Raw genomic sequence first — 15,729 nt, 5'->3', positions numbered from 1 at the left:
AAAATATGCAACAAAATTATTTCATTTTTGTTTTCAGAAAATAATTCTAGAACTGGATGACCCAGGTCCCAAATAATACCATTATTCAAGCTAAATCATAAATAATTTCAATGAACTACTATCGTGATGAATAATTTAGAATGTAAATTTATTACAATCTTATATTGATTATATGATTATCAATTAACTTCAGTAGGATTCAAGTATTCAACAGAAGCTTTCAATGAAATTGTCCTCCTTAGAATTATGTTTTATTTTCCATAAATTGTTTGAATTCACTTCATTGAAATAAACTGTTGATGAGGACGATTGTGAATAAATGTTTATGGATAAAAGAAAATTAAAAATCAATTTACCCTGCAACAAAAACCATTATAACAGACGAAGAAATGGAAATAACCGACAATTTTTCAAATAAAATACTTTCACATGAAATTTCTTTTTCTTTCTTTTTTGAACAAAGTAAAATTATGAAAAACTTTTAGGCAAATATTTGTTTAGTAATAAATTAAAAATTAATAATTAATATGTCGAATATTTTATTTTACCTTCTGGAGTTTATACTAAAACTGAATCAACGTAAATACTATTATTAACAATGAGTAACCTTCGATTTTATCAATTCCTTAGTAACTTTAAGAAGATAAAAACTAAGAAACTAAGGCCAGTATAACAAATGCATTTTTTTTCAAACTATAATATATGCATTATTAATTAATCTTCTTACTCTCCTTACAATAAAATCAATGCGGGAGTACCCCAAAGTATCTCACTACACAAAATGACTACATAAAATTAAATCGTATTAAACAAAATACCGACAATTGGATATTTCCTATCGAAATCTATAGAAAATTTGAGGTCATAATAACTAGACTCAGAACCAGCCACACTCAAATTTCTAACAGCTCCCTAATGGCCAAAGAAGAACCTCCAATATGCCCATCATACGATGTCCAAGTCATCAAATGCCGAACATACCACAATATCCGAATAAGACACAATCTTTCCAATCACTACCAGAAATATTAAGCAATCACCCTCAATCCATACTAAATATCATCCTGCAGTTCATTACAGCCGCAGACCTCCAAACAAAAATATAATTAACACTTGATTTAGTAACTACACAATTAATATGTAATTAATTATTTTGTTTTAAGCCCAAAGGCCTATGTTTCTGAGGGTATATGTACAATTATTATATTGTATTAAATAAATTTAAAAATGAAATAACATGTAAGATTTATATTTAATGTCTTTGAAACGGTTTATATTTTATTTTAAAAAAAAGCATCGTTTCGAAATCAAGACTTATAATTATCATTCATTAGTTTATCCATATACATAATGTAAATTTAACATAACACATGATTCATATTCAAATACGGAATGATCCCAATTCTCGAAATATATACTCTTAAAACATAAATTTATCAGTTAGTTTAAAATAACATAAACATGTTCAAAAATAAAGTGCCTAATGCCTATGCGGCTATGCACATATGGCCTATGTATATAATATATATATTATATAGAACATAGGTCTTCATTATAAACACATAATCAATATCATATATTTAAATTAAATATGTTCCTAAAATTCAAAATAAAGTTCAGAAATGGAAGTTATTTTGAAAATGTTAGTAAAAATTTATTTTTATTTCCAGAGGAGTGGTATTAATGTACAATTTTATTTTTTTAGTTTACTATTTTGAAACTATAAAACTCCTACTTAACATTAACATTAGGTATTTACTTATCATCACCATTTTAATCTTTGATCCGTTAATCGTAATATATTAGTTTTATATAACTTACCTAATTAAAAATGATACTTAGATGGTTAGTACTTAATAATTAGGTAATTATTAATATTTCCACTATAAAAGTAACATTTTAATTCAGAGACATAATATAAATAATGTGAATATAAATATTATATTTTGAAATTTGTAAGTGATTCTATGAATAATATTTTACAATAGACAATGTATAAATTATAAAAGTTCTAAATTATATATATATTGAGCGTATAAAATATTTACATAACAAAAACCGGTCACCGCCGACTACGTTTCTTACTTGAATGAAGTATAAATACGTATAAAACTTACCCCAGCCAATAAACATGTAAACGCGGAGCTTGATATTTTCCCGGGTGAAAGTTTCTACAACCAAAATATACAGATACAAGCCTAAACAAATTTTTAAACAAAAAAATATTAATAAATCAATTAATTTTTGTAATCAAAGAATTGAAGTAGTCATTACCTTCAACAAACATCCAAAAAAAATTTGTCAAAACAAAGTAGTGTAACGAAAATGTAAATAATACACAAGCGTTATTACTAGCAGAAAGCCATTCCTGAAACAATAACTTTTTATTTTAAAAAAAAAACATACTGAAAGATTATTTTTTATTATTTATATATTTGATCGGATGCGAATCTGTTCAAATAATAAAAGGTGTAATTATTTGTTTAAGGTAGGATAAACTAAGAAATCAACTGTTTGATTAATTATTAAATTTTACAAACGGATTCGAAATATTTAAATTTAAAATATAAAATGTAAAAAAATTATGTATACACGATATAGGTACACATAAAAACAATATAATTGTTTTATACACAACAACTTTTCGCATATAAATATTTTTACAATTACCTTTTTTTATTGATTTAGAGTATTTATAGTAAATTAGTAATTGAAGTTTGATTTTTTAATATTGTACACATTTCTGCGTATTGTATGGCTATTATACATTTATACTATAAATGTGGTCCAGTTAAACATTTTTTGGTTGTTAAATTATTAATTATAAATAACTTTATAAAAAAATTAAAAACACAACTGATGAACATTTCGTTTAGTAAATTATTCACAAACCTGAAGTGTTGATGTCAATATCCATGTAAAATCAGATAGTATATAAGTGCACATTAAATTTGTGTGTATTGTGTTTCTCAAACATCGTAAATCTCTGAAAACATTTAAGTATTTTTTATATTTTATACATGACAATTATACTGTGAGTTACTAAGTATATTAAACATTTAAACTATCAAGTAGGTACTTATAGTATATATTATAATCGAACAAATCCTAAATGGCTGATAAACGTCGTTTTCGTTGAAATTCGTCCAATCACTTTGGTTATTTTTTTTAATGAAAAAATACATCGTGAAGAAGGTTTAAAGCATAGTGTTGTATAGGCCTAATATCTGTTCATGAAATATTGAGAGATAAAATAGGAATTAACTGGTGGTGCCATCTGCCCAGTAAAATAAACTAAATTTTTTTTATAAAATGCATTTTTAACGGTCAACTAATTCAGCTAGTATACCTATTATAAATATAAATATAACCAATAAAGTATTAAAACAGATATAACATATAGATAACAATTATAACAACCAAAGTAAAATTTGGTGAACGATAAAAAATAACCACAACCCTACAGTGGCAGGCCTTTTTCAATGATGTGATGTAGATGGACTATTAGGGCGAAAATCTTTAAAAACAATGATAAATCATTGCATCCGAATATCGATTTAGTGCGGGTCTCGAATGACCTAAGAATTGTCAAGAATTATCTTAAAACTAGATTAATTGATTTTTAATTTAATTATTATTAACTATTCACAAAAATGCACCTCAAACATTTTAATTAAAAAAGTTTTAAAAAAAACTTACGTATTTAATTCACCTTTCAATCTAGAATGTTCATGTCTTAAATGTTTTAGTGTGGAAAATGATATAAAACGTTTGTAGTATAAAAAAAATAACGATTTATTGTAAAACCAATACATTACTTACACCGCTCAGGATCTAAATTAATGGACAAATTTGAGACACTCTACTTTAATAAATATCTAGTCACCTAGACAATAAATATTTAAGATTTAGACCATTTTATTGTATCCAATGTCATTAATTTTGTTACGTCTTTTTTTTTTAACAACAACTTTTGGAGCAGTAAGAAAAATAAAAAGGTAGTTTATTAGAACCTCAATGTATCTGACATTATGATAATGCAATTTTTAAAATGTACCTACCATAAGTGGCATATAATTTTTACCACTGTGTTTTACTGAAGTGAGTTAACCCTCGATGAATTAAAATATATAGACGGTATATAGGTACTATATAGTACTAAATTTAAAATATTGACTCGTTTCATGATTATTAAAGCCACGACATTATTTCATATTATTCCCGTATTTAGTTTTATGTACTTTCTATTTATATTTCAAATTTCAATGCATTTTGCTTTAATTATTCAAATGAAGCAATTTCACATAATTATCAAAGCAAATAATATTATTCTGCATATATATACACAGGCTTACTTGAAGTATACAAATATAGATACAGCTGCCACCAATGCCACTAATGATATGGTATAACCACCATAATAAAAGTATGATGTGTATACAATTGATGGATCTGGATACAATGAATTGTTTGTATCTAAAGGTTGGCAACTCATATAATCAGAAAAATTTTCCCAAACACCATTCGATTGGCAACGACGACTAGCATTTTCTGTGAAAAAAAAAATAATATTAGATAATACAATATTCTTACTTACGTAAACCAATAAATCATAAAATAATTAAAATACGAGTTTCGTATTATAGGCATCCTTTTGTAAAGAGAAAATAATAATATATTCAAAATAAGATAACACAAATAAGATTTTTTACGGACTCCAGCTTAGTAAAAAGTCTTATCTAACTAAATAAGATAAAAGCTTTTCAAAATAGTACCTTAAAAAAATAGTAAATGCCACTTACTAAACCTTACTATGCCAAACCATACTCTACACATTGATTATAACTTAAGAGCTATTTATGACCAAGCTAATTGTTTCTATAGACAATTGTGTATCTACTCCATCTATAAAAATATACATAAACCTACATAAAATATATATGTAAATATATCAATACACAGTGGGAACAATTTGTAGATCTGTAAATTCTTTAAAATGTATGCACCCCCAAAAATATTAATCTAGTTGCAACTACGCTTATATGTAGGTAATTAGGGAAAAAATAAATGAGAACATATTTTTTTCATAGATATTCTTAGTTCAAATTTAGACTAGATTAGATAATATTGAAATAGGTAAATAATAACGATTTTATTTATTTTGTTTAAATTAGTATTAAAAATATTAGGTATCAGTGGAAAACTATTTGAAATTCGTAATTATTATATTTCATACACACAATAACATTTTAAATGTAATGTTTTTGGCATAAATGAATTTAACCTTTTTTAGATTCTGAGTGGAGCGGGGAATGTGTTGATTTTACCATGATGTCATTTTTTTTCGTGTCTGTTTTAGGGCAGTAAAAGTGCTTCGATTTTCGATTTCAGTACCTCGTTCGATCATAAAGTGAATCTAGTTGGTACTTTGTGGGGTCAAAAGTAAAAAATTTTCAGTATTTTTCTAAATAATCGGAATAAACAATCTAAAAATTAAGGAAATAACGGGAAATTTTACGCACAATCAGTTTTCGACAAAATCGATTTTGGTTTTTGATGTAACTTTAAAACAAATGACCATAGATACATGACATTTTCACTGAATGTTTATATAAGTATATTCTATCCACCAAGCAATTTTCGATCGTTATTAATTTTTTTTAAATAAATATCGATAAAAATTTATTCGTTGGGTAGAAAAGATTGAAGATTTAATACAAGGCTCCTATAACATATTTTTACAATAGTAATTGAAAAATATAAGAAATAAACAGTCACAATTGTTTTTTACAAGCGTTCAAAGTTTGAATTTTGACAGCATACGTAAAAATCACAAAAGTATACATGTAATATTTATTTTTTATCATTATCGCTGATAATTTCAGGATAACGTGCATATAATATTAATTCAACTTACCGACTACTGTATTAATAATAATTAATAATAATTTATAATATATTCTAGACAGATAAACCGTCTCCGCTCAGAATCGTTTTTCGTATACAATTATAATATAATATCATTGGATTCAAATTTAATTCTATCCATTCTTTACAGTAACCCACTTGTAACCTACTGTACTGCAGAGCGATATCCACGACTTACCCGCTTTTTTTTGTATTCGTACAATTATTTAGCGAACATACAATGAAAATATTTGTATTAAGTTTTAAACTATTTTGGTATTATAAGCCAAAACTAACAAGGTATTAATGCCATTCTTAGATAGGTACTAATAATATTTGCACAAACATTAATGGTATGATAATATTTGTTACCTGGGTGGCGAGTACGTAAGATTATGTCATCGTGTAAGACGGCAGACGATAATTCAGCCGGCACAAAAATAATTTCTGCCGTATTTTTTTTCTGTGTAGTTAATAATATTATAACGAAAGACTACTATCTAATTTAAAAATAATATTTTAACAACCATCACTCTTTTTGCTTCACCAATCTTCAACAATTATCTATTTCTGCTTACGTTCCTAGGCAAAGATTTTGCATCAATCTTATATATTTTCTACATTTCAGACTACTCACACCAGAAAAAAAATGCAATCATTTAACTTAGGCGTATGATTCAACTAACATATACAGATAATTTCACCTCAATTTTATAACTGAAATCTCTCAAGCAACTCCTCCTCGGTGGTCTATAAAACAAAGATTAACGAATCTAAGTCTTTCATTTGTCACTTTCACACTAGGACAACACAGCAAGCAATTAAAAACACTATTATCCTTCTTATGACTCATCTGTGATTTTAAATATGCGGCCTAATACTAGACAGAACACAGAAATTAACAAACTACCTACCTAGTTGCCTCATTTTAAGAGAACGCCACACCCAAATGTGTTGTCTCCATCTTACAAACGTACAACGTATAAAAATTCTTCCCTATACGTTTTGAAATTTTGATATTTTAGCAATAAATACAGAGAGATTACCTAAATTTGTCCCATATAAAACAATTTTTGCTATATTGTATGTTTGTAAGACGGAGACAACACATGCAGGTGTAGCGTCCTCTTAAAAATAAGTGTGATAAACAACACCATAGACTTCCGTTATTAACGCTAATCCAAAATTCAAACTTACCATAATCTCTTAAACTTATTGAACTAAGACGCTCTCATTACCAGTATTTACATATTACATATCTAATGATATTGACATTCATGATCCTACTAGGATAACTCTAACAGAATAACTTTCAATTCTTCCAGAATATATACCTTTATTTAATTATCTGACTATCCTAGTTTGTCTCAAATAAATTAAAATTGGACCTCAAAATCTATTTAACAAATTAAATTTCTAAAATTTCTTACAAACACTTCAATGTGAACTCCATTTAAATATCAATCAAAATATTCAATAGTCAAACTTGTAATCAATTATTTATTCAGTTAGCTTAAAACTTATTTTCAGGAATTTCTCCCGCAAAGGTCCACGGATAGGCTCCGTGAGTTAGCGAGTTCAACTCAATGGTAAAATTTGGGCCAACTTTTAATATATGACCAAAATATTTAAATACCCAGAACTCTAATCAATGCAATTTTTATTAATAATACACAGGGAGTACACTACCTCGAACACTATAACAGTAATAAAATATATGTAATGAGGTCACTGAATACCAAAGTCTATAAAGTAAATAGTCTAATAGTCTAAATAAAAACAATTTCATTCTTATTACACTGAAATTTATATAACAATTTCTATTACTTTTATTTTTAATAACTCGAAGTAATATAATTTTAGACTTAATAATAATTATAGTTTATATTTATTTCTGATAATAACATAGGTAGGTAGGTACCTACCTAATAAGAAACTATAACTGTAAATAAATGAATAAGTAGTCAAAACTACAACATATGTGAAAGCCTACATTATAAAATTTTAAATAGTTATATTTTGTTAGAAAGTAAATTATTTTAATATTATTTATTTTATATATTATATTATAATAACACAAATGATATATAATTGTTACTAATTCCTTATTGTTTTATATTTTGCCATTTTAATATAGGTACATTTTTTTTATATGTTATTATACAAAACTTCAGCATATTTGAAGTTAATATTAACAATTTTGTTGCATATTTGTATGATTATTGAATAACTAATAATATGATGCAACAATAATATTATTATTACGATTCCGCAACAACTATGTTGCATTGCAACAGGCAACATACAATACAATCTAAGTTCACTATCCAAGAATCCTTAAATAAGACATTTATATTATTATTTGTGTTAATGTTATGAACAATCTACATTTCAACCACTCAAGTTCAAAAGAATCTTAACTTACAACTTGCTTATCACCTTTTTAAAACAAATACAGGTTATCTAATGGTCTTATTTTAGCTATAAAATATTATTCAAAGTCCTTTGAATATTAAATTTAAAACTAAACAAATGTTATCAGCTATTATATAAATCATGAAAAATTATTTTTCAAAACGCATAAATAATAATTCCTACATATATTATAATATAGCCAATATAGGTATTGTTGTAATATTAGGACAACATAGATTAAAAATATCTCTTAAAAGTTCCTGTCATTATTTCTCACATATCTGAATGAACTCTATTTTCACTACAGTAATACTTAGAGGATGTTAATTTTAATCTTTATAAATAATGAAACAATGATTATGGAAAGTATTTTACCAAACTCCATACATTATATTTACGTAAGCGACTAATCAAAATAATTTATTTGACACATATTTTAAATGTCCTATCAAATTAGTAATACATACAGTCTAACACATAATAAATCAAACAAATAAATATATATTTATAATCAAAAAACTTGCGTTAATTACTACAAATGTATAATAGTACCTACTATAATATAAATAGTGTATACAAAAACAATCTTCATTCACTAGTTTTGATGGAGTATATCTAATTGTAATTTAATTATTAGAAAAAATGAACGAAATTTGTCCATGACATGCGTTTATTGTCAGACAGGGATAATAAACACACGGGAAATGTACTACCTAGCGTTCTATTAACTAGAATACGAACACATTCATTTAAAATATGTTTATTAGTAACAAATATAATATAAATACGTTAAATTTTTGAAATGCAATGTATTCATAAGGAAAAAATATTACATTCATCCTAAACATTTACAGGAATTAAATCCAATACATAATTAATTTTTAAAACTTATTATTACTGGGTATAGACACGGTACACGGGAACGTTAACTTAGAAGTACCGCTGTGTCAATTGTATTATACACAAACACCCATATTTTGACTTCGATGACGCCAAATTGGCAAAACAAAAAAAGTTTAGATAAAATAATATATATTTATCAGGATAATTCAAAAGTACCTGCATGATGTTGGTCATATAAAGATAAATAATAAAAGTGTTTTAAAATTTAACACAATTTTAGTTTCTGAACGAAGTGATGAATGTATTGATTTTACAATGATGTGTGTTTTTTTTGTGTCTGTGTACATCATAACTAGTCAAAATAATGCTTCAATTTCAAACTTTGGGGGTGGTTTCCGATGTAAAAGTGAATATCCTTGGTGCATTACACAGGTCAAAAGTAAACATTTTACAACAGTTTGCAAAAAAATCGAGAAAAACAACAAAAAAAATGACAGAAAAACGGGAATTTTTACGCAAAACCAGTTTTCAACCAAATCGATTTTTTTATATGGTTGTAATTCAAAAACTAATCACTATAAATACTTGAAATTTACACCAAATGTGTATGTTAGTGATATCTATATACAGTTTAATTTTCAAAAAAATTTTTGAGTTATTTATAGACCGCTGAAATTTTCAATGTTTTTGAGAATTTGTTTTCTAAAGTGCCGGTAAAAAAATGTTGGACGACCAAAAAAACTTGAAAATTTAATACAAGGTTCCTTATGAGTTGTTCTTATTGTAGCTAAAAAAAAATTAAAAATCGTAAGTCACGATTTTTTTAAATAAGCGTTTATAGTTCAAAATTTTACGAAATCTGTCGAAAACGCGAAAATTTGCAAGTAATTTTGAAGTTGAAAAATCATAAAATTTTTTGCGTTTATAACTAAGGATTAAAAATACAACACCAAGTTTTCCATTAGTTTTTCTTCAAGAAGTTATAGAGAAAACTTGAAACATCATTATAGGAACAATTTTAAGTGCATTTAAATTTTAAATTTTTACGAAATAGCGTAACGGTAACGATTTATCCTCAAACGATTTTAAATATTTGTTATTCTTCAAAAAGTATAAGTCGTAGATACTTGAAAATTTCACCAGTTATTTAGATTGGCATTTTCTTTACATGATTTAATTTTCGAAATATTTTGACTTTTTTTAGATATTTATAGACAACTGAAATTTTAAATTTTTCTGAAAAAATTTTTTTGAAGTGTGGATAAAATTTTTTTGGCCCTATCAAAAACTTGAAAATTTAATATAAAGTTCCTCATAAGTTATTCTTATAGTGATTAAAAAATTATAAAAATACATAGGTACAATTTTTTTTTATTAGCATTTGAATAAGTTCAAATATTGACAAAAATTTGTCAAAACCATGGATTTTTTTTGTGTCTGTCATCACGTTTTGGGGCAGTAAAAGTGCTTCGATTTTTGACTTCAGTACTTTATTCGATCAGAAAGTGAATCTAGTTGGTCAAAATAATTTTTCTAAATAATCGGGATAAACAAACTAAAAATTAATGGAAAAACGGGAAATTTTACGCACAATCAGTTTTCAACAAAATCGATTTTGATTTTTGATGTAACTTTAAAACAAATGACCATTGGTACATGAAATTTTCACCGAATGTTTATATAAGTATATTCTATCCACCATGAAATTTTCAAAAATTGTTGGCTTAAGTTGAACTATTCATAGGTATATGCAATTTTCGATCATAATTAGTTTTTTTTAAATTAAAATCGATAAAAATTTTTTTTTTGGGGTAGAAAATCTTGAAAATTTAATACAAGACTAATTTAATACTACTTACTTATTTAATACAATAACAACATATTGTTACAATAACAGTTGAAAAATAAAAGACATTTATAGTCACAGTTTTTTTAAACGTATAGTTAATTTATTATTATAACAATATTACAGTCAAATAATGGGATTACTAAAAAATTTCATTTAAAAATAAATTAAGGGAATAAAAAGAAACTATTATTAAATATTTTTATGCATTAAAATGAAAAATTTCATTAACATATAAATAAAACAAAATAATAAAATGGTATTACATTATACAGTGAATACAGATTCTCTCTAATAATTATTCATTCAACTTGACTTGAACTTGTATATTTAATAAGATAAGTCTGAATAAAGTTACTTACGTGATGTATCATAACGCATTCCGTTCAGTTCATCAAAGCAAGCCTGGTAAACTACAGTACCAGGTTTTGAAGTTCTCCAACATAGCAATAGATCCCAGTGGCTAGGACACCAACCAGGATTTACTACTTTTTCGGGCAGACAAGTCTATATAGGTATTTCCCAAAAACATTTATTAGTACATAAGAATGAATATAAACATATTGTTTTAGAAATAAAGATATTATCATGTGATTATTGTGATTAATTGAAATATTTATATGATATAAAAAGTATCTGTACTCTATTCGTATATCCAACTTATTATCAACATTATTTTCTATACATTAAACGACAGAACATAAAATTAAAACACTGCAGTTTTTCCTAATATCTGCAGTATCACGACCTTTATGTGATCATTATGATATTACTAATCAGTAATTTATCGATTTAAAAATACCTTATTCATTAAAATTTATATTGTTTAATATAAACCAAGATACCTACCTGAAATTGAAGTTTTGTTTTAAAAGTAAACTATGCAAAAACAATTATGTGGGTTATAATTTTGTCAAAATTATGCATTTTAAATAACATAGGCCACAATTTCGATCAATTAGATTATACAAAATATAGATTAAAAATAAATTCATAAATAAATAAATACCCATGGAGTTATAATTTGTAAAAACATTCAGTTAAATACTAAAATGACAAAATTAATTTTAAACAAACAATCAAAATGTGTGAAGATAAATCATATTTTTAGGAATTGAATCAGTGATAATCTGTATACATACACAAAGTTAAACAAAAATATGCCTGATGTTTTTGAAATCATATTATAACTGAAATACTGAGTAGATACGAATGTAATTAAAATCTGTATATGATTAATTGTAAATATTTATAAATAAGATACGATTATTCAAATTTTAATTCTATTTATACTTACATTATTTGTAGAAGTGATATTCATTATAAATTTGAGTTTTATCTATTTCTGAAACAAAATAATTTCAAAATAATACAATTTAGAACTTCTGATACCATATAGTGAAATCAATATATCAAAATATATTGTAATTTATAAAGCCGTTAGTAGCTTATTTAATAACTATTTAATATTAGGTACTATCTATTTATAAATAATTATATAGGTATTCATAGATATTAATACATTATTAATTCATGATTGTGAGAGAGGTTCCAAGGATGTAACTAAAAAGTTATAAGTTTAGATAAAATCTAAAAACCTCATACAAATATAATATATATTTGTTAAATATATAATTAAATGCATAGCCAAGAAAATCGTTGAGATGTTTTGGATTGACAATATTTACGGTAAAGAAATACAAACATAGTATTAACTATATCTTAACTATTTTTACACAAACCAAATTTTGAATATGAACAATTAAAGTTGTTAGTGTTGTTACTATTCATCGATTAAAAAAACTAAACAGTCGTAATTCATTTATTTATCTAATAAAAATAATAGTTTGTAGGTACAGAAAGATTCATGTCATATGTAAATAAAATATAGGTATTATAATAAAAGTAATGAATCAGTACAAGTAATAAGTATACAGAGTGATTCTTTTATAAAAAAAACACTTATTATTTCAAAAGTTTTGATTTTTTTTTAAATGTTAATTTTTCAAGATTGTAGATTTACACTCATCTTTAATTGTATATTTTTTTATATTTTTCACCCTTATTTTTATTAGGTAAACCACCATCAAATTTTGATTTTAAAACGGCAACCTATACTTGAAATTTCATAAATTAATAAAGCTATTTTTTTTATTAATTATCACGATTAAATTTTCATTTTTCGTTAATCCGTTAATGAGATATTTCTCCTCAAACTTAGGTGGTTGTGGAAGGTAGTTATTAGAGATGTTCTGGATAACCGGCATTTACTCAATGGCCGAGTACTCGATATCATATTATTTTTTAAGACTCGTATCTTACTTGGTTCCCGGCGCAATACCTACATTTTTACTCGGCCTTTACTCGGTACCCGGCAAAATACTACATTTTTACTGGACTCATATCGGGTAACTGGCAAACGCTGATAATCTATACATAAATATATGCATACCTATAATTAATATAACGGGAAAAATCTAAAACTCTAGGGTAATAATTTATAATTTATTTTGGTACATATTGGAATATCTGAACCAATTTGCAATAGCCACTTTGTTGTAAACTAATCATGTCTTTCTTCTACAAATTACAAAAATAAATCTCGTGTTTATATTATATAATAAAATATATGATAACAATCTGCAATCAAAACCTATTATAAGATATACCTAAATTATTCCTATACAAATATTCTCAGTTGTAAATAATCAGCCATCACTTTACTTTTGTCACTTTTTCAGTCTACAACTCTGTAGTCTGTTCGTCTACATTCTCGCGACGCACTCATGAATTATTTTTCTACTGTTCTAGTGTTACTTGTTTATTTTAATTATTCAATAGGTACTTCATATTTAATACTCTATACCCGGTTAGTACTATAAATTTTACTCAGCCAATACTCGGTTATTGTGTGTAAATGTGTTATACCTCGTCACGTATATACTGCAGTTATCAGGAATTTTATGCCCCAGGTAAAAGATATTACATTTTTCAAATCAATTCAAGTAGTACAGACTACGTACAGTAAGCTTAATTTGTGTAATTGTATTGTATTGTATAATAAGTGTAATATAATATAATGAATGTATTGTATAATACCCATTTGACTGGGTGTCACGAAGTTCGCCCCATTGAAGGTGATCACAGCACTGGTCATAATAATACTTATCAAGTATAAAGACCAGAAGTCAAAAGTAATAAATTCGATATCGTTTAAACTCAAGATATAATAGTGATGATAATCATTATACCTACTCACTACAATAACTTATTGTCATAATTTCAAATTTTAAATACCTAATTGGACCATTAATGTCACTCGTCTCATATCCGCGTATAATCCCCTCGACATCACTCCATACCACGGCTTTGATAGAATGGTTGCACATTTGGCTATAAATGCTATAATGCGTTAATGTTAGACTGCGGTGTACAAGAGTTCTTATCTAACATTCGAAAAAGTGAACTACTAATAACGCTCTCGGTAATTGTTAATTGGAATTACAATATTAAAATATGCCCATATCCCGCCATAATATTAAATTATTATTGAATGTCCAATAATAAATATAATTGAGTTAATAACTTAATTATAATCACGATGCACTGCTCTCGTGCTCTATCTACATAATAATTATATGATTATGTAATGTCATACACTAGCTACTATTTAAACGAAATCTCATCACTATTCACTCTAGTCTGTGTTTTGAATTATTGGTTTTGGATAAAAAATAAAACAAAATAAAAAAATATTCAATTTTTTAGTCTTGAATTTATATTATGTTAATAATATGTTGTCCTTTTTGCTTGTTAGATAATTGGAACTTGAAACCATACCAGTAAAATCAAAAAAAAGGTAAATTAACGTTTATATTTATTTATATATATGTATACATGTTATAATATAGATAAATAGTATAATTATAAGGTAGAAGTATAATTAGTGGCCTAAGGATTATTGGTTGTTTGCAGCTCTGAGCATGCGGTGTAGAGTGTGGTTGTGCCCATAAGAGGTCTTGTGGGTTGGGACATAAAATTGTGATTGGTTTCTGGAAGAATGAGAAGGAACTCTGTATGGTATGGCTGCAAGGAGATCAGGAACATCCAAAGAACCACTTAGAATTGAGTTTAGAAAGTCTAAGTCTGCTTTTGCACTACGAGAGGTAAGAATTGAGATGTTCAAAACTTGCCTTATGTTGGAATAATCATGATTTTCGTGATAAATGTTCATTTCGAAGGCAATAAAGTTAAGGAGTTTATTTTGGACGCGTTCTAGTCGTAGCTGGTCTTTGACTAAATACGGTTTCCAGACCACAGATCCAAACTCAAGAAGAGAGCGGACAAGGGTATAGTATAAAGTACAAAGGCATCCAATCGACTTAAATAATTTAGTATTACGTATGATGAACCCGAGGACATTAAGTGCTCTATTAACCATCGAATTTATGTGAGTGCTAAAACATAGATAGGCGAGTAAATTATACCAAGGTCCTTAATGGAGGAAACTCGTTCAAGTTCCATGCCGTTAAGAAAGTATGTGGTTAAAATTGGATTTAAAGATCTGGAGAAGGAAATAACGTTACACTTAGAAAGGTTTAGGGTTAAACCTAAATGAGAGGCCCATTCTGTAAAAATGTCTAATTCACTCTGAAGTAGGGTGGAATCTGAAGGGGATCTAATTTTATGAAATATCTTTATATCATCCGCATACAACG

At 26.2% G+C, this 15,729-nt stretch overlaps 2 protein-coding genes across 9 annotated transcripts in view; both read right to left on the bottom strand.

The window, feature by feature from the left end:
* Positions 1-15,729, bottom strand: part of LOC107166907 (diuretic hormone receptor-like) — a 96,668-nt gene that overhangs the window by 70,617 nt on the left and 10,322 nt on the right. For all 8 annotated transcript variants that reach the window (XM_089227369.1, XM_089227370.1, XM_089227371.1 and 5 more), the window contains exons 2-7: positions 12,309-12,356; positions 11,374-11,518; positions 4,356-4,551; positions 2,893-2,986; positions 2,275-2,368; positions 2,118-2,198 (exon numbers count right to left, since the gene is read on the bottom strand). In XM_089227369.1, coding sequence (XP_089083495.1) covers positions 2,118-2,198; positions 2,275-2,368; positions 2,893-2,986; positions 4,356-4,551; positions 11,374-11,518; positions 12,309-12,332 — 634 coding nt within the window. In that variant the 5' untranslated portion in view covers positions 12,333-12,356. The remainder of the gene's footprint in view (positions 1-2,117; positions 2,199-2,274; positions 2,369-2,892; positions 2,987-4,355; positions 4,552-11,373; positions 11,519-12,308; positions 12,357-15,729) is intronic.
* LOC149056140 (uncharacterized) lies at positions 14,970-15,452 on the bottom strand. The gene has a single exon (XM_089227025.1). The coding sequence runs from the start codon at positions 15,450-15,452 to the stop codon at positions 14,970-14,972; it is 483 nt and encodes a 160-aa protein (XP_089083151.1).

This window comes from Diuraphis noxia, unplaced genomic scaffold (genome assembly GCF_037042655.1).
Source record: "Diuraphis noxia isolate RWA-SAM2 unplaced genomic scaffold, SU_Dnox_SAM2 contig0004, whole genome shotgun sequence".
NCBI lineage: Eukaryota > Metazoa > Arthropoda > Insecta > Hemiptera > Aphididae > Diuraphis > Diuraphis noxia.
The sequence above is the reverse complement of the archived record's forward strand: the minus strand, read 5'-3'. Positions and strand labels throughout refer to the sequence as shown.